The sequence below is a fragment of the Vanacampus margaritifer genome, chromosome 4 (genome assembly GCF_051991255.1).
Source record: "Vanacampus margaritifer isolate UIUO_Vmar chromosome 4, RoL_Vmar_1.0, whole genome shotgun sequence".
Classification (NCBI taxonomy): Eukaryota; Metazoa; Chordata; class Actinopteri; order Syngnathiformes; family Syngnathidae; genus Vanacampus; species Vanacampus margaritifer.
In genome coordinates, this window is record NC_135435.1 from 12,899,593 (window position 1) to 12,922,440 (window position 22,848).

A 22,848-nucleotide genomic window follows, 5' to 3' on the forward strand; every position below is an offset into this window, starting at 1 on the left:
AAAGTGTGTGGGAGGGTTAAAACTATTTATTAAAAACTTTTTATAATGTGTCTACAAAATATTGTCACCTACACTTAGACCTCTCTTCCTTACTTTGAGACACTTTAAGCTGTTTTAATGCTGATGTATTATCTGCAGCTCTTTAAATTATTTTATTTTTATGTACTCGATAGAACCATAAATTTAAAATTGATTTCATTCTGGACTCCAAACTTGGAAAATGTATTTAATCTCAAAGAAATATATGGTCAAGTTTAATAACAGTACCACCAGCAGGTGGCGGTGTAGCTTGAAAAGGTGCCCCCGCCCACCAATCGTCACCTATGAAGAAGACAAACAAGGAATCAGGAATCAGCTGTCCAAAAAAAGTAGCCCGTGTGAAAGAACGCATCGAAAGAGGTACAGCGTTTCCAATTAAAACCAGCAAATAGTGAAATTGTCATGTGATCTAATCGGAAATACAAGTTCTACCAAACCTAGCTTCTGTGCGCTAGTTTCCGTGTCGAGTCTTAAGTAGCTCATGTTAGCTGCTATCTTGTAACTGCGCGAGCTGACAGTATAGCTGGATAAACAAACACCGCAGCTAAAGCTAGTGGCTAACTTCGAATGGTTGAAAGCCAAGTTTTTCGCTCCTCGTCGTTGCACGCCGTTCCCATCAAACCTGTTCTTTCTGGCGTCACACGCTTGAAAGAACATGGATTTCGTTGTGACTAAAGCGTACACATATAGGCACGGAGACCAGCTATTTGTTGCGTCAAGTCCTGCTACAACAAATTCTGCTAGTTCATATAAACATAGTCGATACCTTTATTCGACATACAGCTCAAAGTCCTACGTATTACTCTTGGACTTCACTAAGAAAACAATTTAGTGCACCAGCGGAACAACTAGTAACGCCCACCTCCTATTTACTTCTACTACTGTATGAGATTTCTTTTATTCACTTAATTACCTATTTTACTAGTGAGGCAAGCTTGTTGACTACTTGACATCTTACTATTGTAGCACCTGGTGTTTTCCAGTAGAATTCATGATGAGTAGTACTAGTAACACACATTTGGGAACTAGTACTCCACACAAATTTGCCTCACTAGTAACATGTAGTTAGCCTACTACTAGCATTGTGCTCAAATTGTGTTTTTTTTGTGAGGACAAAGTGCATACTAGTACATGAACCTTCAAAGCCACTCTCAAAAATGCTTTACATAGGTATCCTATGACATCACATACCGGCATGTTGGAGGTCAGCATGTTTTGTTTCGTGTGTTGTTTTTTAATAGAATCCGCTCGCTTTCAACCGCTAACATGGCAGACAAACAAATACTGATTACATGATTGAAAACTAAGAATGTTCAATACCTTTTTTTTTTTTTCAGAACGATACCAGTACGAGTACTGTACTCAACTCTTGAGTACCAAGTGCCGTTATCACTAGTACTTTTGATACATAAAAAAAATAACATGCTAATTTTAAAGAAAGGCCTATGTATACACACCCATATAGAATTTTTCCACAAATTGCATGAAATTAATTGCAATTTTGTATTCTTATCATTTCTAGTTCTTGATCATAAAACGGCCACAAGAGCTATCTGCCTCTGTCGTGAGTACCAATATTAAAATAAGGCCGGTATCATATCAGTACTTGCCCATCCCTATTGATAACTATAAAAATGGATTGATCAATATGTTGGTGAATTTGTTAATATTTTAAATTGTTGCTTCTGCTTGTTTCCGTTTGCCTGTAAGACAAGGTGGCAAAAATACAAACATACTGGCAAAAATACAAACATACTTGTATAACAGATAATTGGTCAAAGTAGAAGTACTGTTTTTTTAATTTTCATGAAATAAAAGTAAAGAAAAATATATAGAGGACGTGAAATGTACTTAACTCATCTTTATTTATAGAGTTGTCTAAATACAACCACAATAGAAACAAAAGTGCTGTAACATAAATAACTTTGGAAAAAAAAAGATTTTTTTTTTTTATTATTAAGAAATACTTTTCCTTTACAATGATAAACTAATATTTGAAAACACAAAACTGGTTGGTAACATGAAAATACTCTTGTAGGTATGTTTGACGTGTGTGAAGTGCACTGATTAACCGTGAGATCTGATTGAACACACCCGCCAAGATGCCTGCGGTGTCCACCGGTGCCAAGGACCTCTATTTGTGCACATCTCTCGGTGACCTCAATAAAAAAACTGAAGTTAAGCCAGACAAGATAAGCACGAAAAGGTATGTGTTTATAGCTCATGTACAACTGATATAGCTGAACACCTTGACAATATTGGAATACAATTTTACTGTGATGCAGCTATGTTCAGAGTGCCTGCAAAATCTTCAAGGCGGCGGAGGAGAGTCGCCTGGACAGAGATGAGGAGAGAGCTTATGTGCTTTACATGAAATTTCTAACAGTGTATAAAATTGTCAAGGCGAGACCGGACTTCAAGCAACAGTCGGTATGGTGACCACCAATGTTTTGAAAAGAACATAAAATACATACTGTGTGTATATATATATATATATATATATATATATATATATATTGATTCAATGTCTGCAGGAGTACCTGACCATGCTTGGGCCAAATAATGTTAAGAAAGCCATCGAAGAAGCTGAGAAACTTGCTGAAAGCCTCAAACTCAGGTCAGAAAGTTTGTTTGGATGTCGAGTGGAAATATGTTCTCTTAAAAAAAAAAAAAGATTGTACGTTATCTAATGTGTTAAATTTTGAAAAGGTATGAGGAAGTTGAAGTAAGAAAAAATCTGGAAGAGAAGGACAGACAAGAGGAGAGAAAAAAGGTGGAGGAAATGGATACAGAGAAAGATGACAGTCAAAGCTCCCCCAAATCCTCAGCAGACAGCAATAAGGTAGCACTGCCTATACTGTCTTTTTTTTTGTGTGTGATAAAAGTTTCCAAAGCAATGCCACGGATTAAGTCGCTGTAACAGTTGTGGTTTGGTTTTGAATATGCATTTGAACTATGCTTTGCAGCCATACCCGTGATTCAGGTCTTTTAAAGCATTTGTTAAATAATTTTTTCCAATACCTTGTTGTTGCGCTGTACTTTTAGTCATTTTAATTAGCTACTTTTTATTTCTTTCATTTGCTTTTAAATGCTTTAGTTCTTTTTTTGTGTAAAAATACTTGTATAAGAAATGTGCTATGTAAATAAAGCTGTCTTGCCTTTTCTTAAGCCTTGAAGTGCCAACACGGTGCCAGCGAGGTCTATATTTATAACAGTGTGTTTGTGTGTAGTTGGTCGGGTGTAAAAAATCACTCCATCACAGTGTGTCCTCTGCCTAATACAGTGGTACCTTGAGTTTTATTTCAAATTTAATCAATTCTGTGACTAAGCTGTACGCGTACAGTTTCTCATATCAACTTTCCTCACTGAAATGGGAAAAAAAAATGTTTTGTTTTTTTACTAAAAAAAAAAAAAAGTTTTTTAATACAGAGAAATACCAGAGTATGGTAAAATATTTATACCATTTTATTCTCAAATAAATCTCATATAGCATCAAACAAAAGATTGGTAAATTAAATCTATACATTTGTTACAGTATAAGAAGTTAGCTTTAGAGAACAGTGTGCTTACATCCCCGGCTTTACTAAAACCATCTTAATACAACATAAGATAATATTATTGAACACATCCTAACTTTTAATTTTCTTGAGTAGTCTTACTGGAAAAGGACTAGTATACCCTTGTAACACATTTCTTATATTTTTGACTGTCAGGTAAAAGGAGAGGTGAATGACTTGAAGAATGCTTCAACAAGTAAGCTGAGTCCAAAATGCTTCACTAAATGTTTTTCAATTTCAGATACTGTAGTTTTTAACCTGTTAATTTCAAATATAATGGCCTATCATGTTCGTGTGGTAATTCTGGGTTGTCTGCATTCTTATGCTGTGTGTCACTAATATACCTTAACCTGATTGCAGCTTCTGCGGCGGGTGGGATCACGGCTGAAAAACTTTTCCACATGATGAAGGACCAAATGATTACTATAATTGTCATGGATGCTCGGAGCCAGCGAGACTTTGATGAGTCTCACATTCAGGTCCCATCTCAGACCTGCATCAGCGTGCCCATGGAGGCCATCAGTCCGGGGTATGATACAGGAAGAGAATATGGGAAATAAATCACTTAAATGTAGTGCGTGCTGCTTTGGATTTATATTTTTGTAATGCAGTGGAGCCCCGCATATTCGCCCTTTGGTTTTTGTTAATTTGTACATACAGATTTTGGGGGGTTAAGCTATTCCACGTTATTTGCTGAAACTCTTACCTATTCACTCTCCAAAGCAGCTACTAATAATAATGTGTAGTTTGCTATGCCCCTTACAATTTTCCTGTATTCCCTTGCATTTGTTAGTGTGTGTAAATGCCAAAAAGTCATCTTAATGACTGATTACCATTTGTGTATAGTGCTAATCCGCTTTTTTCCCCCCATGTGTGATGTCATTAGTTTGTGCTAGCATGTTATTTAGGCGTGTATGCTGTCTAATACTATTGATGAGCCTATTAAAGGTTGTTTGTCTTGAATATTTTAACTATTTGGTTGAGCTGTTTATGAAAAATTGTCATTTTTAGATGTGAATCGTTAATCCTCTACTGTTTATTTATTACTTTTTAGAATCACTGTGAATCAAATTGAGGAAAAACTTCCTGAGGAGTCCAAAGAGCAGTGGAAACAGAGGGGATCTGTGGATTACTTAGTCCTGTTGGACTGGTTTAACTCGGTTAAGGATCTGACAATGGGCATGACATTGCAGAGCCTCAAAGATGCTCTATACAAGGTAATTATGTTTGACACTTAGAATGTAGAGAAATAACTACATTATTTTTGTCTTTAATCATTTGGACTCTCCACAGTGGGACAGTATGACCATCTTGCGCAGTGAGCCACTGGTGCTGGAGGGGGGCTATGAGAGCTGGCTGTTGTTTTACCCGATGTACTCAACCAATGCTAAGGTCCGCTCCCCAAGGCAGAACAACAACAGTGGGAATGCCTCCGTGCCTCAGTGTGAGTGTCGTCGTCAAAACTAAACTACTCACAAAAAGGTAGTCATATTGAACTTTGGCTTGAAAATTCAGGATCAACCTAAAACGCACTATTATATTTTCACGTGACATTAATTTGACCTTCTCTAAACCTTTGATTGCACATGTCAAACTGTTGAATGTTTTAGTTTGTGTCATGGTTTCTAACAAGGGACTGAATTCATCCGTTGTTTACAGAACCCGATAGAAAATACTTATTTTATGAAGGGAAACAGGAGAAAAGCAGTCATCCAAAATAACTTAGTTTTGAAAATATCGGCCATCCATCCATAAATAAATAAATAAAAAGCAGATTCTGATAATTGCCAAATATCTGCTCCAGTCATAAGCTTGGTCAGTAATCGGTCTATCACTACTGTCTTTTTACAGTGAATTTTAGTTACCCATCCCTCAAGGAACTAAAACCACCACCACCTCAGCCAAAACCTGAGATTAGACCTGAGTCTGTAGAACCTTCCGCTCCCCCATTCGAGAATGGAGTTGGACCAACTGAAGCCCGCCCGCCTACACCACCTGTGAGTACAGAGAGATTGGTAGACACTGTTGACGCTCTTTTCTCCAAGCTGGAATTGAGTGACAAAGGACAAGTGTCAGACACATCCAGCCATCCTTCTTCCACATCCAAAGCCCTCCCACAGGTATGTTCCCAACTGTCAACCCATCATTTTCGAATGTCTGGAAACTGGCAATGACTTGGTTGTCTTACGTCCTACCCTCATTCTATCGTTTTACCATTTGTCCTGTCCCAGTTTGACCGCACCAAGAAGCCACCGGTCTACTTATCAGACGAGCCTAAAGAGAGCCTAAATGGACCCGACAAAGAATCCAGCAAGAACACTCCAAATGTCCCAGACCGCTCAGCCAAACCAGCCTTCACCACTTCTTTGTCCGATGAAGAACAAAGTCGGATACACTCGGAGGCGGTGGCATCGATGGAGAAAGCCAGGCAAGAAAAGGAAAAACGCATTCAAGAGCGTCTAGAAGAGGACAAGCGGAAAAAAGATCTGAAAGCGAGGCTAGAAAAAGAGCAGATTGATAAGATAAAGAAGGATGAAGAAGACAAAGGACATCAAGACAAAAAGCGACTAGAGAGGCAGAAGGCAGAGGAAGAAGATGACAAAGACACCCAAGGCCGGAAGGAGAAAGAAAATAAGGGAAGAGAGCAGAACTCCGAAGCGCCCTCAAAGAGTATGTCTCTCGACTCGCCTGCTCCTAATCTTATCATTACTGAGGTAAAGGTAAGTTGTCCACATGAGATCTCGAGACACTATATCGACACAAGTGTTGTGACACTTTCTTCACAAGCATCCATTTTAAGTGTATAGAAATTGTGGTTAATGGTGGTTTTAGGGTTTACTCGGAGTGTATATCCAAATAGAAACCATGTTCCACTTAGTATTACTTAGTCATTGTGATTACTTAGTCACACCTATTTAAAATGTAGCTGTTATGTTTTTTTCTTTTTCAGAGGGAGCCACTGACGAGAGCTAGAAGTGAGGAAATGGGAAGGAGTGTGCCTGGTCTGCCAGTTGGTTGGATGAAGGTACCTCACATTTGAAAAACGGACACTATTAAAGATCAGAACCTAAACTATATATACACACGTGTATAGAATTTACCAATACCTGAGTCATGTCTTAACAGGTTACTGCCTTTAATGTTCCCCCTCTTCTAGTTCCTTGACACTGTGACTGGAACCTTCCGATACTACCATTCCCCAACCAACCGCGTCCACTTATACCCACCTGAAGTGACTGTACCGACGGCACCAACAGTGGAGTCGAAACAGCCGCAACCAGCAGTGCCACCCTCCAATGTAAAGAAAGAACAGGAGCGGGAACAGTCCAAATTAAAACGCTCCTACTCCTCCCCAGACATCAGTCAGGACCTAAGAGAGGAGGCCCAGAAGAAGAGCTCTGCCCCAGTGGCTGCTGCTACCATACCCACCTTCAATAGAGAAACCAAGTAAGTATGTGTGTGTGCTGGTACTAGTGAACAAAAGCTGTCAGGGTGCGTGCATGTGTTACATGGGGAAAAAAATATATAAAAGGAAGTGTCTGAAGTTGTCAGTCCGGCTTGGACAGTGATTTGTGGAATGAACTACACTCTTTCAATAGCTAACCTAGTTTTTTTTTTTTTGTTGTTTGAATGTAGCATTATTTCAATAAATGAAACTCTGGTCAATTATGGGATGAATAAGCGAAAATCATGAGAGAGAAAATATGTAATATTCATCTTCTAATACAGGCTGCTCTAAAAATCACTATATATTTCAACTTTCTACTTCGATTCAGTTGTCAGTCACACATTGGAGTAGCGTTACAAAATTGCTGCCTGGCAAGATTTTTTTCTGTCTTCGCCTGCAGTTCAGGGGCTATTTGAGTAGGCATCTTTATTGCCATCACACTGCTCTAGTGTGTAGTACAATTTAGGCTATCCATGGCATTTTTTATTTTTATTTTTTATTTCTAGAGCAGGCGTTTGCGCAAACAGTCTTCAGGCAGAAGATTATGATGCTCAACAAACAAAAAATCGGTACGGGTAAAGCTTTATCAGTCTCATGAGCATCAGCTGAATCAAGCATATTGTGTAGTTATTGTCACACAGTCACCCCTTGGGTAATTTTAAATGGTATTGAGTCCCATGTGGCTTATTTACAACGGTACTAATGTACCATACTAATGTAACATTACCCTTGCGCAGGGCTGTGTGTCTGACTTCTTTGCGTGGTGGTATTAGCAAGCCTTTTGCTGTGTGGTTTGTCAAGAACAAATTTTGTATCAAGAAGTTTGCTGTGATAGTGATTGGTTTGGGGCGATGGACATGGACAAAAAATTGACTGAAATGCAAAGGGATCATCTATATTGTCTAGTTATTGTCACACAGTCACCCCTTGGGTAATTTTAATTGGTCTTGAGTCCCATGTGGCTTATTTACAACAGTACTAAAGTACCATACAAATGTAACATTACCCTTGCGCAGGGCTGTGTCTTACTTGTTGAAAACGTGCACGAGTTTGTTTAGCGCTCACATAACGTGACAATATTTGCTTATCATCTTGGAAATTGTGCTGTGCATTAAATGTTCCCACATACCCCATGCAATGTGCTGGCATACCCGTGGTGTGGAAACACTGGCCTAAGATGACAAAGACTGATTGCCTAATCAGTCTGTCTGTCTGACTAAATGATACCTGGAACAAAATGGAGAAAAGGAAATGTTTAGTGACTTTTGAGGTGCCATGTATAATCTAGTTTCCGAATTTGTGGTAATCATTTTTTCACCTCCTTTTTTTTTTCTTTCATCAGACCTCCCAGTGTTAAAGTGTATAATAAAGTGGAGATTGCACGACCTTCAGCCGCCAAAATCCGCAGCCTGAATCCAACGTTTGGAGGCATGGGTGAAAGTTTGACTGGCCTTCGTAATCTTGGAAACACTTGCTATATGAATTCCATCTTGCAGTGTCTATGCAACACACCTAGAATGGCAGACTACTTCAACAAAAATTTATACCTAGAAGATATAAACAGGTGAGTAGTTAACGTTCACTCTATGTAGAAACATCTATGGAAATTCAACAGTTTCTGCCCCTCAAAATTTTGGACGGTCATTGACCTTCATTTTCTATGTACGTATGTACTTGGTAAAATGAAGAATTCAGATTCTAAGTGGTCTACTCCATGCTCTGATTACTGGATAGCTGGGTATCCATTTTTTTGTATTTGGGTTGACAAAAGGAGCATCTCTTCTTCTCTTGTCCTCTGGCAGATCCAATATTCTCGGCCATAAAGGAGAAGTGGCAGAGGAATTTGGCGTGATCATGAAGGCGCTGTGGGCCGGTCTGTACAGGTGCATCAGTCCACGAGACTTTAAGATCACCATAGGGAAGATCAATGATCAGTTTGCTGGCTATGACCAGCAAGACTCCCAAGAGTTGCTGCTCTTTCTCATGGACGGCCTCCATGAGGACCTCAATAAGGTAATGCACACATACAAAACTAAGCAAGCACAGGAACTTGGGCTTTCAGCAGAATTTCTGTCATGCTCGCTGACATTTTTTAAAACATTACATTTATTTTCCTTTTTCTTTTCTTTTTTCACTGGGTTTCATTTTGATGGCAAATTAGAGAGTAAGTAAATTGTATATGTGTGTGTGAGTGGGGGTGTGTTCATGTTTCTCTTGTAAAAGCCAAACCTCTGTCTGGTGTGATGCTCATCAGAACCTCTGTTCATGTAGACCCAAGACATGCATCATTGCCTGTATCAGCTGATCCACTTTACTGGCTTTATGCACATTTAAATGTGGGGTAACCGTCGTACATATTGTGGTTCTTAAACTTAATAACAATTACCACCTAAATATGACTTCATGTATCACTGTTATGACCAACAATAAAATGCTATAGCTAACTATAGCATGGGAATATAGAAAGTAAAGAAACTGATTCAATTAAAATGTATTTTAACTCAAAAGTCCCATAGTATGAAAATGGACTTTAGTGGGATTTTCTATCAATAATATGCATCCCCGGCCTGTCTACAATCCAACCAGGTATGAAAAAAGTCCGTCCACGACTTCTTTAGCTTTCTCCTCCATTCTAAAATGTGTGCTTCAAACGGGCAGATTAAACTTCCGTGACTTAGTGACGTCCAAAAGACACGGAAGTGCACTCGACCCAGCCCCCTCGGGTTAGTGGCACCACCTGTGGTAAAGGTTTGTCACGCCCACTGAAATTCGAAAAGCTGGCTGCTCTTTTTCTCGTTCTGCTCCTTAGAGAGGGAAAACGATCAGGAAAAAGTTGTCTTTGAGAAGACAGTGGATTAATTTTATTTTTAAAGGACGTGTACCAACATAATTTCTCAAAGGACTGTTTTGTCAGTGAAAGCCTGTTCAGAGCTGGATTTGCAACACGTTTAAACATAATGGATCGGTCCCAACAGTGAGATACGACTGCAAACGGGAAAGATGTAAATTTATCATTTTTGATTTAGCCTTCCTTTCTAATAAGAGATGTGCACCTTCTACCATATTACTGTTGTATTTTTAATGCCTAAAGTGGGAGCTACATTTGTCATGTGGAGGTCGTTTGTTTACAAGACGTTAGCGATGATAAAGCAGACTGGTTGGATAATATGAAGCGGTTGTTTTCTTCTAAAATTTTCTATTGGTATTACGCATATAGCCCATTACTTCTTAGATTTTCATCTAACGTAGGGAGTTCTGGAAGATTACCAGCATAATCGAGTGACTACAACTAAACTGTAATTAGCCACTGATTCTTTTTGTGTACCACTAGTGCCACACCTTTAGAAAAATATTCGGGCCACATTAAGAGATACCATGCCCAATGTTTCCACCTATGGGAAAATGTACGCACCTCATGTTTCGGTCAAAAGGCTGCATCAGCTATCAGAATTGCCTATTAGATGATGTGCATTTCTCACGACACATTTTCCATCTCATCAAATCCCTCCTGTATGATGTTCAGACATGTTTCCCATCCAAGGGACCCAGTCCACAGTGTGTATCTTATTAAAGCAACATTTCCACCAAGTGGTCCAGTTGCGTTTGGCTCTGATAGATATAGCCTGTTCTGACTTGTTGTTTCCTCATCAGGATAAGTAGGCAGGATTGCAAAAGCAACAAAAGTTTAGGATTTTCCCTTTTTTTATATATTTGCCATTTTGGGCTTTTGTTTAGTTTTCTTCTCATTCCATTTATGCATCCCAGTGCTGCACTTAAAGTGATAATTCTGTAATCTCTCCAGCAAGTCAATGGACCCAACCCAATAAGTAAGGGTGCTGTAAAGTGGGACAATGAGTTATCATAAGTCAGCTTTTGGGACCCTTGTGCTTTGGAAAATGTGTACTACTGTACTGTATATCATACAGAACCAAACTGTACTGCTTGGTGAAAATAGCTTTTTTTTTTTAACCACATTCAATTTTGTCCCCTACATGTTACCATAGCTGCATGCAAATGAGTCATGGACTTATTAGACAGAAGTAAAATACAAGTGTGCCTCTCAAGTGTATTTAATTTTCATCATTGATCCGTATTCATCTTTGATGTTTGGATATGTCAATTTTAATTGCAGCAGTTTTAATCCATGTGGATTGCAGTGCTTTGCGTTAATGTTTGTCGCTGTGTTTAATCATGCCGTTTGTGTTTCCGTCTGTGTCGTCAGGCGGACAACAGGAAGCGCTACAAAGAGGAGGACAATGACCACCTGGATGATCAGATGGCGGCAGACCAGGCCTGGGGCAAACACAAGCTGCTGAATGAGTCCATCATTGTGGCACTCTTCCAGGGCCAGTTCAAGTCCACTGTGCAATGTCAGACCTGCCACCGGAAGTCGCGAACCTTTGAGACCTTCATGTACCTGTCGCTTCCTTTGGCCTCCACCAGCAAGTGCTCACTTCAGGTCAGTAACAACACCTAATATATTTTTTTCACTTCCTGACACCTCAAAGCAACCTGAGGCCTATTATTTAGAAACATAAATATGGGTATAGAGAAAAGATGTATGCACAAAAAAAATTGGAAAATCTGCTTTGCATCCCAGGATTGTCTGAGGCTGTTTTCCAAGGAGGAGCGGCTGACGGATAACAACAAGGTCTTCTGCAGGCACTGCAAAGCTCACAGAGATTCCACTAAGAAACTGGAGGTCTGGAAGGTCCCACCAATTCTCTTGGTGCACCTGAAGCGGTCTGTAGCAACACGTGCATCAGTTGGCTCCCAATTACACTCCGTTGACTTACTTTTTCTTTGCATTCCTCGTCATTGTTATAGCTTCTCCTATGAAGGCAGATGGAAACAAAAGTTGCAGACATCTGTAGACTTCCCTCTAGATGCTCTGGACCTGACCCAGTACGTCATTGGACCTAAGCAGAACCTGAAGAGATATAACCTTTTTGGAGTATCTGTGAGTAGAGCTCAGTAGATCAGCTACACCAGGGTGTCAGACCATATACAGTAAATACATAATCGTCTAATTTTATTCCAAAGACCAAGGCTCGAAATTTGCATTGCAGTTTGCCAATCAAAATTAGCATTTTGCGCTTCATCAAAACACAAATTGAAAAGCAAAAGGGAGAATCAAAGATATTATACGTGTTTCTTAGATACATTCCGCTTCATCTGGCCCTTGGGTCTTAAACGGACATGGCCAAAAACATGCTTCGTTATAATTAAGCTGCACTAATAAACTAACCACAAGATGGTGTTGGAACTGCACAAATGGAATACAACCTCTCCTTTTTAACAGATGTTACACTCCCATTTAAGTAATCAACTTTGACCAGAAAAATAATAGGAAAATTGTCTGGAGAGAAAATTCTACACAATGCTACACAGCTAATCGGACCAGAACAGGAAAATAATTGCATTATTTTATGGCGTGCATATGCTTGGTGGTGTAGGTTAAAAGTATGTTAGTACAGTATGAATATCTACAATAACAGTAATTTAATTTGTTTATTGCAATACAGTCCTGAGTCCGCCAGTCACAGTACATAAGAAGTCACCAACATCTGCACGCGGGCACAAGGTAGCCCCCCAAGGACCACATGAGTAGCCCGCAAGCTTGAACAAATTATTATTTTATTTCAGAAGTGTGTATCAAACCGGCTAGGCATTCACACAAATCAGTAGCCAAGAAGTAGCTCTCAGCTTCAATAAAGTTGGTGACCTACAGTTTTTTCTTTTTTTTCTTAAATCAATGTATCTTTGATGATAATAAAAAAAAAAGACCATACAGCCAATTCTGAGATACTAAGGTTCACTGAAACTTAGGTATGTGTTTAAAATTGCCACACTAAAAATGTTTAAAGGCAAGGCTATGCACAATATGATTTTGATTTGATTAGGATATGTGTTTTTCATTCGTTTTTTAGTAATTTATTAATTTTTTAATAATAAAAACCTTGCTTCAGGTCCCTCTGATTAACCTGCAAAAGATTCCTCCCCAAAATTAAGAAGTTACTGGTCAAATACAGTCATTGATTTGAGGAAAAAGTTATTTCAAGCCTTGTTGGCCAATGGGTCTCAAACTTTTTCACCGAGTACCACCTAGAAAAATACTTACTACTATAATTAAATAGAAATTGTACCATAGTAAATGTTTGAAAACAAGCTATCAAAATGTATTATTCCAAATTCAATGTAACTAAATTGTACAGCCCCACAAAAAACACCAACATTTTTCAAACACTCTGTATAATACAAAAAAGAGTGCTCTACTTTATTAAACTTTATTAATTGTGCTCCTTCTTGTGTGTGTGTCTTGCCCACCAGAGAATACAGATAACAAATAAAAGAGTTTCACAGCTAAGTAACTTAGTAGGCTGCAGTAATATTAGGCATTTTTTTCACAGATGGTAAAGAATTGAGTTTGGCACCTGCGAGCTACACATTCATAACTAACCACTCATAAATCTTGGCTTGAGCTTATTTGTATGTGTGTTTCCATTTTGTTTACTAGAACCACTATGGCGGGTTGGACGGTGGCCATTACACCGCCTATTGTAAGAACGCCATCAAGCAACGTTGGTTCAAGTTTGACGATCACGAGGTTTCTGATATCTCCACCACTTCCGTCAAATCTTCTGCCGCCTACATTTTGTTTTACTCCACCCTGTGACGGAGCTGCTGGACCTGAAGAAGAACACCTGACAAGGTTGTCTTTTTCTTTCTTTCTTTCCCTTCTATGTGGCAGTTGTGGGCACCTGATGGAGGCGCATACGTGTCCGTCCGTCCTAGATAGCTGAAGGATGCCACTAGAGAGCAGTGCAGCACAGGCGCACCATGCAATGCTTCCGCCACTAGAGGACCCTATAGCTGTGAAAACGTGCCGGCTGCTCATATTTCTGATCATCTACTCTAAAGACTAAGCGAGGTGCCAGTTTGACGCCACCCTGCGCCAATTTCATTGTCGGGCAGGCAGCTACTGTGATGCTCCTGACTTGTTGCGTGCGGTTAACGTGAATGGATGATTACTCGAGTGCGTGAACAGCAGGTTCACAGTTACATAGCTTGTATGTATTTAACAAAGCGGATGTTGCACTTTTCCAAATGTAAATATTCTACAACACGATCAGCTGTCGCGTGACCAATTTTTGTTGTTAGATCTCGCACCGCGGTCGTTGCATTAGTTTCTAATGTTTAGCATGACCACCAAAGGGGACCTGTCATGCTCCTCCCCAATTGTCACTGGTTGCAGATCCTTATTTTAGGCTACTGGAAGAGGAAAATACAAGGGCTGTCAGAAAAGTACCAGGACTGGTAAAAAAGAAAACCAAACTGTTATCGATATGACGTCTGCACACCCCTGCTCAAATGCCAGTCTTTTGTTAATGTTAATTAATGTGACCCATAACCTTTACAACATATTTTTTTAGAATATAACCTATTAAAGGGAAGTAAAAATTAAATATGAAGCCACACCCCAATTATAAGAGGGCGTGTTCTATTTCGCAACCACATTGTTTTAGCACCCCCGCCCCCCCAAAAAATTGGATTGTACCGGTAATAGGTCACAATGGTGTCAGTGTTAGTGTCAGTTTAGAATGTATTTATCTTGGCCTCATTTTTTTTTTTAATCACAAAAAAACTGGCATTTGAACAGGGGTGTGCAGAACAGCAGTTTCCCCTTTAATTAATGTGGGCCAGATGATCAACTAGCACCCTCTACAAAGAGATCTTGCAGTGCAAGCTCAAAGGTGAGAGTTGTGGCAGGACAACTGATGGCTGTCCACAATGCCCGGAGCATCTGACAGTTGCCTTGCCAAGAAGAACAGTCCTGGATGTAAGTCCTGGAATTTTTCTGCTCCCTAACATTCTTTCCCAGCAATGACTGATGGGTATTTATTTATATTTCTCAACTGTGAATCATGCAAATCTACACTAGTGCCCTCCCAGAATAGCTGGTGATTAGCATAATAGGTCCCCTTTATTAATGCAATGGGAAACACTGAGTATTCAAACTTGTGTAGTGTTGAAGGATGGGTGGGAAATGTAATGGTTGCTTGTTCATCTTAGTCATATTGTTGCACTTAACACTGTATGCAGAACACATAGCTTATCCATTAATACTCAATGCTGAATGTTTTAAATTGACAGACATCTGTTAGCGATCTCTTCTGATTGAGCCGGCCCTATAACATTAGTGTGAAATCTTTTTGCCATTAAATATTATTGTCTGCATTATAACATCAATTTAGATGAAACATTACTGGTGTTTTTGTCTCTGGGTCAGATTTGTAGTTTGTGAAATTTAACATGTATCTTTTTATTTAATCTGTCTTTAGTCCAGACCTGATTTGAATTTACATTACTGGTACTCCTTCTGCAACACTAGCTGTCACAATTTGATGACAAGAGCACAAAGTACAATAAGATGGACCAGAGAGCAGAGATGTGCAGCGGTTTGACTCGCTACACAGTCGTCTCACCTAGCATGAGATTCAAACTTTTTATTTTCTTGTAAATGTTGACTTTATTTCTCAATGCTTTAAAATGTTTCAATATAACAAAAATATAACCTCCAATGACTCATGACTATTTATTAAAACTGCTTTAAATGTGCGTGTCTGAATTGCTTGAGGGATAGGCGGAACAGTAGCACGTCATTTTTATGACCTCAAGTTACAGGCCAACAATCTTTGGTTTTCGGAACGGCTTGCGACTGTAAAGCAGGACGTAGGCATCTGCAGATTGCACGTGACTGTCGTGTAGCTCCCGGACCGCAGAGTCGTCGAAGCTGTGCCATGTTCGGGTCAGGGTGCTGTGACACAGAGCAGTGTAGTGACCCATGTTCAGGTGACCTGCGTGGTTCTAAAGATGGACATTTTGTTTCCATTTAAAGGGCAGCCCTTTGACAACTACAGTTTTACATTTTTTCAGCCCTGCGGTTGCCACTGGACACCTCTTCCACCCCTCCACTTCATTATGGAGCTGGTGGATGTTAGAGCTCTTGATTTGCACTCAACTTTAGCAGGATTCCAATAGGTAATGCTCGAGCACACCTCCAAGACAACCTCTTCCTTGCCCCCCCCAAAAAACCTGAGGGTAAAGGTGATGGCTGGACAAAGCACGTCTCTAGGCCAAAACGGGGAATGGCAAACAAGGTAAGCCACCATCTCTGATATCATGGAGGAGTGGGAAAGATTTCTTGTGGCAACCTATTGTGAACTCCATGCCCAAGAGGATAAAGACAGTGCTGGAAAATTACGGTGGCCACATGAAGTCACTTCACGGGGAAGTCAACCCCCCCCCCCCAAAACATTTTTTATATGCAGCCCTACTAGTCTATGGTATTCTGGTTGATATTGTGTTAGTGGAATATGAGTTAAGCAGCAAAATCCAGCAACTGTGATGTCATCTTCAGTCGACAGCAAGTGGCAAAATGGCCGCCCGAGATGGATAAAAACGGCTTGAGTTTGCTTCATAACCCGTATTCCACAAATGTAATATTAATCAGAATGTCATGTTTAGACTAGTGAGGTCACATATAACGTATTATTGTCAAGAAATGTTTACGGTTGACTTCCACTTTAACTTTGTAGCTAGCGGTTTAGGATAAAGAGTATGAGCTACTAGTACTGTACAAGGAAATGCTCAAACAGCTTTATATTCTAAGCACGTGCAAACAGTAAAACGATCATTACAGTTAAATAAGTTTACTCACCACAACCGCATAGAGACGATAGGAAGAACAGGACGTGTTCTCTGCTGAGCTGGACAGAAACGAGCTGAGATCAAGCTCAGTGGAGAAGATCACATTGTTCCTCAATTTCACTTGGTTCTTTCCTTTACAACCAAATCTGCAGGAAACATCCAGCTGTAATACTGTAGTATTTTTAATGTGTCAAATCTGACAGATGACAGTATCCAGACCGACTGACTGATTTGTTAGCACTAAAATGATTGGTCACAATTACTTCCTACTGACCGTTTAAGGTGTAGCACGAGGATCTCAGGCGGTTTGTCCAGACAAGTGAGGAGAATGGTTTCGTTCCTCAGCTCACAGGCTGAGCACAGTATCTTCTCTCCCCCCGTCAGTAGAGTCTGTTCAAAGAACAGAGACAAGCAGTCCTGCACAAGAAGGACATATCGAAGAGAAGTCTGGTAATGTTGGAATTTTAATGCTCTTGTTGCAGTTTCTTTTGTCTGTTTTGGGACTCCACCTAAACCCCCAAATGTACCTGAATGCAGCACTTGCCGGAATGTGTTGGGATGGGTAAGGAGAGTACGGTGAAAGTCTGCGTGCTGTGGGTCTGGTGGTCGCACTGCATGCAGACCGTTACGTAGCTCAGCATGCCTTCAAACAACTTGGAAACAATGGTAGGCTCTCCCAGTCCAGTGGCACAAGTTCTACCCTGGTCTCGCCTCAGCTGCATCTTGCGACTCCCAACCTTTTGAAGTACAATCAACAGTAGTGATATGGATCATTCAGATTCCAGCATGACCCTTCCAAGACCGTTAGGTGTTTTCTGCAGGAACCTGTGCAAATGTGGAAACAAGGACAGTTCTCCGTGGTACCTTTTTTAAGTCATCGTGCAGTGCATTGAAGAGGAGCAGGAGGAGCTCCTGAGCATCCTGCTGAGAGTGGTTGTTGAACTGGGGCAGGATGTTACCCAACAAAGACCTGGCCTCCGTGGGGACACAGCTGGAGCTCCTCCCCAGCCACATCTGCTCCAGGAGGCGGACAAACACCTGCACCACCTGACACTTGGCTCTGAAACAATATAGATTGGTACAGGAAAAAAAAAACTGACCTGTTTTCAATCAAATGTATTGTCGTTGAAAGAAAAGGTAAACTCAAAAGCACACCAGACTGTAAGCGAGAGAGTACCGCTACAACTTAAGCCATCTAAAAATGTCCACTGCTGACAGATGCGGCCTTTTCACCGTGCCAACTCTTTGCGTGTGTCTTGATGGAGGAGATGCTCCACCAGAGGCACCGTGGAACAAACACACTGCAACACAGCATTCAAGTAGCAGAAGTTTCCAGAGTTGTCCAGACCACAAACACCGGGTCTGTTCCAACCCTGCAGTCGGTTTTCCCTCACATGACCACTGCTTGTTGGGTTTTTCCTACAGGAGCAAGAAGAAGAAGCTTTCAAAACGCAAATAGATGAATTTATAAATAGTGAACTGGGAATATATGGAGGATGACTACAGTAAAATGAAAAAACTGCAAATTCCTCAGAAAACCAATTGAGTCCCAAGTTATCTATGTGCATTTTTATAGTCCAGTGTTTGCTGAGGAGTTTGGAACAGTCCAGAGAACTGTCTGGATCCCATCACGTTTGATCAGGTTCTCACAGAACCAGACAGTAATGGACGAATATCAGAACAGTGTAAGAATGATCATACACACTAAATGTAAAGAACAGAAGTCATGCAGAGGTATGAGGGTGCCTTGACACGGGCAAGATCTGCACCTTCAAAAAAACGATCTGTAAAAAGAGTGCGAGTGTGAGACTGACCTGCCAGCAGTCCAAACCTGAGAGCTGAGTGTTATTTTAAAATGAAAGGTGATGCAGCAGCAAACATGCCCATGTCGCAGCTTGTTTTCAAAACAAGTAAACATTTGCATTAAAAAAAAAACTAAAAGTTTCCGTTTGAACATTCAATATCAACTATCTTGTCTTGTCCCAAGTTGATAGATTTAAGATCTGCAGACCAACCTTTGCTTCGGGACATTTGTCAGACTTTGCATCTCTTGGTATAATGTGCTGTTCAGCTGAGGCAGGACCGGCACTCCGGCACTGTTGCCCAAAGCCAGCTGAGAAGCCAAAGTTCTGGTGAACTGAGTCAGCTGGACCTGCCTGCCTGAGCTCTGCAGGGTGTGAAGCACAAACGTGTTGATGTAGATGGTGTGCAGTGTCACCCACAGACCAGGAAGTAGAACATCAGCCTGTGAACCCCTCGCGTCGGACGTTGGAAAAAGAAGAGCCGGTCCGGTCCAGCCTTTGAGATGAGCCGCCAGGAGGGATAACGAGAGGAACTTAGATGTGGTTTCCGCAGATGAACACGGCTCGGTCGTCACCGTCCGAATCTTGACACCTGAGTCGGAGAAGATATCGGCAAGCTTTCCCTCCGTTTGAACACCGGTGTCCAACCACACCAGGTGGTGGTGGCTACAGAAAGGTCTGATCAGGTGCTCGACCACCTGTACAACTACAGGCTTCCTCCTCCGTCTCTGGAGCTGCTCTGGGATGTATAGGTAGATGTTGCATATGAAGCCTGAACTGACATCATAGAGGACGGCAAGATGAAGTGAGCAAGGAGTCCCCTGGTACCAAAGTTTGTATTTCTTCACAGCCAGGTTCTCACCAGGGGCGTATAACCCTTGATAGCGCTTGGTCACGTGACCGCAGAAAGCAGACAAGGCTTCCAGCTTGTCTTCATCCTCCAGTCGGCTCAGATGCAGGAGGCAGCTTTGGAAGCAATTTCTCTTCAAGACAACTTTCCATCCTTCTAACCCGAAGCTTAACTCGCGCTCTCCCACAGAGAGACCGTCCTGCAGAACCATGGAGAAGCAGGTTAGCATCTCGGTGTAATCCTCCTCGGAGAAACGGGCGCCCTGCTCCTTTCTTTGAGCGTGCGAAGGTCGAGGAGGTCCGCACCTTAACGCGGAGCCTCTCCGGATCAGCTCCCGCATGGCTCCTCGATCCAGGAACTCCAGAAGGAGCTCTCGGGCCGTGTAGTACACCTGGTAAGCCGGCCCCATTGTCTGAGTCCTGCTAAAGGGCTTGACTTTCTTGGACCTGAAGATGTTAGGCAGACACAGGGTTTCTCTGTGAGATCCTCCGGGCAGATCCTCCACTAGATGGCAATCTTCCGACATCCACTCACACTCCTTCACTGACAATGCTTTAGCCTTCATTGTCTTGGTGTGCTAAGAAAATGTCACGATAGTGATGTCCTCTGTTTTCAGGATAGATGCCATGATGTTTTGTGAGGGGTTTGTTTCACCCTGTTGTATGGTGCAAGGTAAGCAGATGCAATGCCCACAACGGCGGGGGTTACCTTCTCTTATAGGATGTCTGCCAAAGTGTGTACTGTACAAATATCAATATGCGTGTGTTGGTGCACTCTCAGGTGATACATGTCCACTGACACGCTGGAGAATGTGCTGTGGAAGGAGATCTCCAGGGACCCTCGTGTCCTGGCAACCTGTGAACATAACAATCTGCGCAGGGTAGATCCCATGACACCATTTGTCCTTTTGCGGCCGACTCCTGGGTTTGCCTTTACTTTTAGAAAGATATTTCAAACTCACACTTCTTTACATTTTCATCCCCATGGTGAGATTATTAGACTATTAGATCAATGCGATATTTACAGAACATAGACTTCAAAATAACATTTACATATTCACAGCAGTGTGAATTAACCAAGTTGACTGTGCACAAATAGATTTCTTAGGTACTTTATGTGAGTATCTGATGTTTTATTTATAGTTCGAATATTTAGGACGGGTTCCAGCTCACCTGGATAGGATAGAACAGGGGTCACCAACTTTTATTAAACAGAGCTACTTCTTTGGTACTGATTAAGGTCTACGAGGTAGATTTGATTAGCTTTTGTACAAGCCAAATATGTTCAAATGACCTTAAATTTTGTTGTTAGCAAAAATATATATTTTTTTATTACACATTAAGGATTTTTAGCTATAACATTTTATTTCTCTAAATCTCTGCCAGTGTCTACATTTTCAAATGATAACTTCTACAATATTCTTTGAAAATCAATCGGCCAAATGACCAATTGTTTTCTCCTTAAAACGTTACAATTGAAGAAAATCTAAGTTTCCAACGTTGTGAAAGTACCCTGAATGCACCCTTTTGCTTGGATAGAAATAGCAGCTAGCAAGCGTATAGTTGTGTTAATCTGTTGTCCCTAAGCGTCTTGTAAAATGTTTAATGACACCCAGTTGGAGTTTACTGTAAAACTAAACACACCAAGAAGAATTACACACATGGTACATTTCAATACAAAACATGCTTCATTTTTAAAACATTGCTAGCACTAATGCTAAAGTCAATGGGGTGTCCTATTGACATGCTAACGGGAAATTAGCCTAAAAAAAAAAAGCATATCGGTCGGACCCTAAAAGCTATTACCGGTACTTATTTTTAAATTTTTAGTTGGAAAAACAGTTCAAGCAAATCTAATTATGCTAACATCAGGCTTCTTTTTGTTACAAGCATCTTTTTTTTTGTAAGCAGCAAATATACATCAACTGCCTGAATGTTTATGTTTGAAATGATACATTTTCAAAGTATATATTAACCCTTCTACTATTCTACGTCGCTCTCCATCTGGAGACACAGGTTGGACTAGTTTCAGGGTTGCACACCTGAAACCAGGCTCCACGGTTTTGTTGTTGGTTTCTGTTAACAGGTTTTACGGAAGTCTGTAAGTGTTCATTATATGCGTAAGCCTACTGCTTCAATTGACGTCTACCATAACATAATGTTTAGTAGTTTTGATTAGATGTTATGAATATGCAAATGGTCAGCATTCTTTTCCAAGGCGTGTTTGTCTCTGAACAATCATTTTCATTTGCAAAAATAAAGGTAATTAAAGGTTAAACCATTTATGCCAAAGGGAATCTTCTGTGCGTCAATATGCACTTTGATCGTACCACATTATTTTCTATACTTATTCATTTACCTACAGTAAGCACCACCCAGAGTGCAAAGTTGTTTGCTTGATGGCAAGGTTGCATCCCCAACCCCAAAGAATAAATATCTTCTATTGAGGTCAGAATCACTAAAAAGAGCCTTTGGCATCTTCATCAAAATTATCATGATCATTTCATGATACATATTTTAATTTTGTTGTCAAAAGTTTTTGACAACTTACCCTACTAGTAGGGGGTCCCACATGGGTGATTCCAGAGTCCCAACATGTTATGTAGAATCTAAAGCAATGCCGTTGTAGGCAGCGCTTAGCTATATTTAATTGCTTGGCTCACGTGTCTATGTTGTGGCCTGGCAGCTTTTTGGCTGCTAGTTCAAAAAAATAGCACTGATGTTGGAATCCCCCAGCTTGTCAGCCAGTTGGGATGAGTGTCACGTTTGATTAATTCACTCCACAATACCACAAGGTGACTAAATACGACGGTGTATTAGGGCCACGTATAAATATATATATATATATATATTTTAGAAATACACCTCGCGTAGCTATAGTCTATAATCATGTGAGGATTCGTTGGTGGTTAATGGGACACTGTTAATAAAATGAAAAGGCAGGATGGAGACGGATTCATTCTTAAATTAAAACTTTATTCGTCATTCACCCCAGCCAGAGCGACAACACTTCCTGATCCCCTATCAGCTGACTAACACTATCCAATCAGATGCTAGCATATCGTAGGTAAATGCAAGTGAATGACAGAGAGCAGCAGATTCGACACATCAACTTAGATACTTGTACAAAAAAATACCAAAATGTATGAATGTGTAAATAATTCTAGAAACAAAAATGTATAGGGAAATATACATTTTAACAAATCAACTTAAATGCTTGATCGTCCGAGTGTGGATCTTCACAAAGCGAGGCGTCTGTCGCTGGCCAGTGGCCGTACACAACGCTTTAAAGAGCGAATGATTAAAATGATATGGTGAATCTATGCTATAACTAATCACTATCTCCTTATTTGGAAACCCGACCGAAAAGTATTGGCACAAACAGTCGGGTAGTACGCTACGTGTATTTCTCGTTATTTTTTTACTTATTTTTTCTCGCTAA

At 40.6% G+C, this 22,848-nt stretch overlaps 2 protein-coding genes across 4 annotated transcripts; one reads left to right on the top strand and one right to left on the bottom strand.

Annotated features, from left to right (window-relative positions):
* The first annotated feature begins 305 nt into the window (after positions 1–305).
* On the top strand, positions 306–15,626 carry usp8 (ubiquitin specific peptidase 8). 3 transcript variants are annotated; one of them, XM_077563863.1, is made up of 20 exons: positions 306–399; positions 2,078–2,245; positions 2,325–2,469; positions 2,574–2,656; positions 2,749–2,881; positions 3,753–3,792; positions 3,957–4,125; positions 4,651–4,813; positions 4,890–5,040; positions 5,448–5,716; positions 5,828–6,316; positions 6,547–6,621; positions 6,754–7,043; positions 8,387–8,608; positions 8,847–9,057; positions 11,267–11,503; positions 11,645–11,787; positions 11,872–12,004; positions 13,562–13,651; positions 13,796–15,626. In XM_077563863.1, the coding sequence occupies exons 2-20, from the start codon at positions 2,142–2,144 to the stop codon at positions 13,841–13,843; spliced, it is 3,195 nt and encodes a 1,064-aa protein (XP_077419989.1). In that variant the 5' UTR covers positions 306–399; positions 2,078–2,141; the 3' UTR covers positions 13,844–15,626. The 3 variants fall into 3 exon arrangements, with proteins under 3 accessions (XP_077419989.1, XP_077419987.1, XP_077419988.1); XM_077563862.1 differs by adding an exon at positions 1,562–1,603 and having other exon boundaries at positions 341–399; positions 13,562–15,626; XM_077563861.1 differs by having other exon boundaries at positions 13,562–15,626.
* Positions 15,627–15,629: 3 nt separating this feature from the next.
* On the bottom strand, positions 15,630–20,035 carry LOC144050321 (uncharacterized). Its single transcript, XM_077563457.1, is given in 7 exon segments — positions 15,630–15,912; positions 16,766–16,901; positions 17,030–17,172; positions 17,283–17,492; positions 17,620–17,815; positions 17,989–18,159; positions 18,771–20,035. Coding segments are annotated over 7 exon segments (2,310 nt in total). The 3' UTR covers positions 15,630–15,723.
* Positions 20,036–22,848: the final 2,813 nt, after the last annotated feature.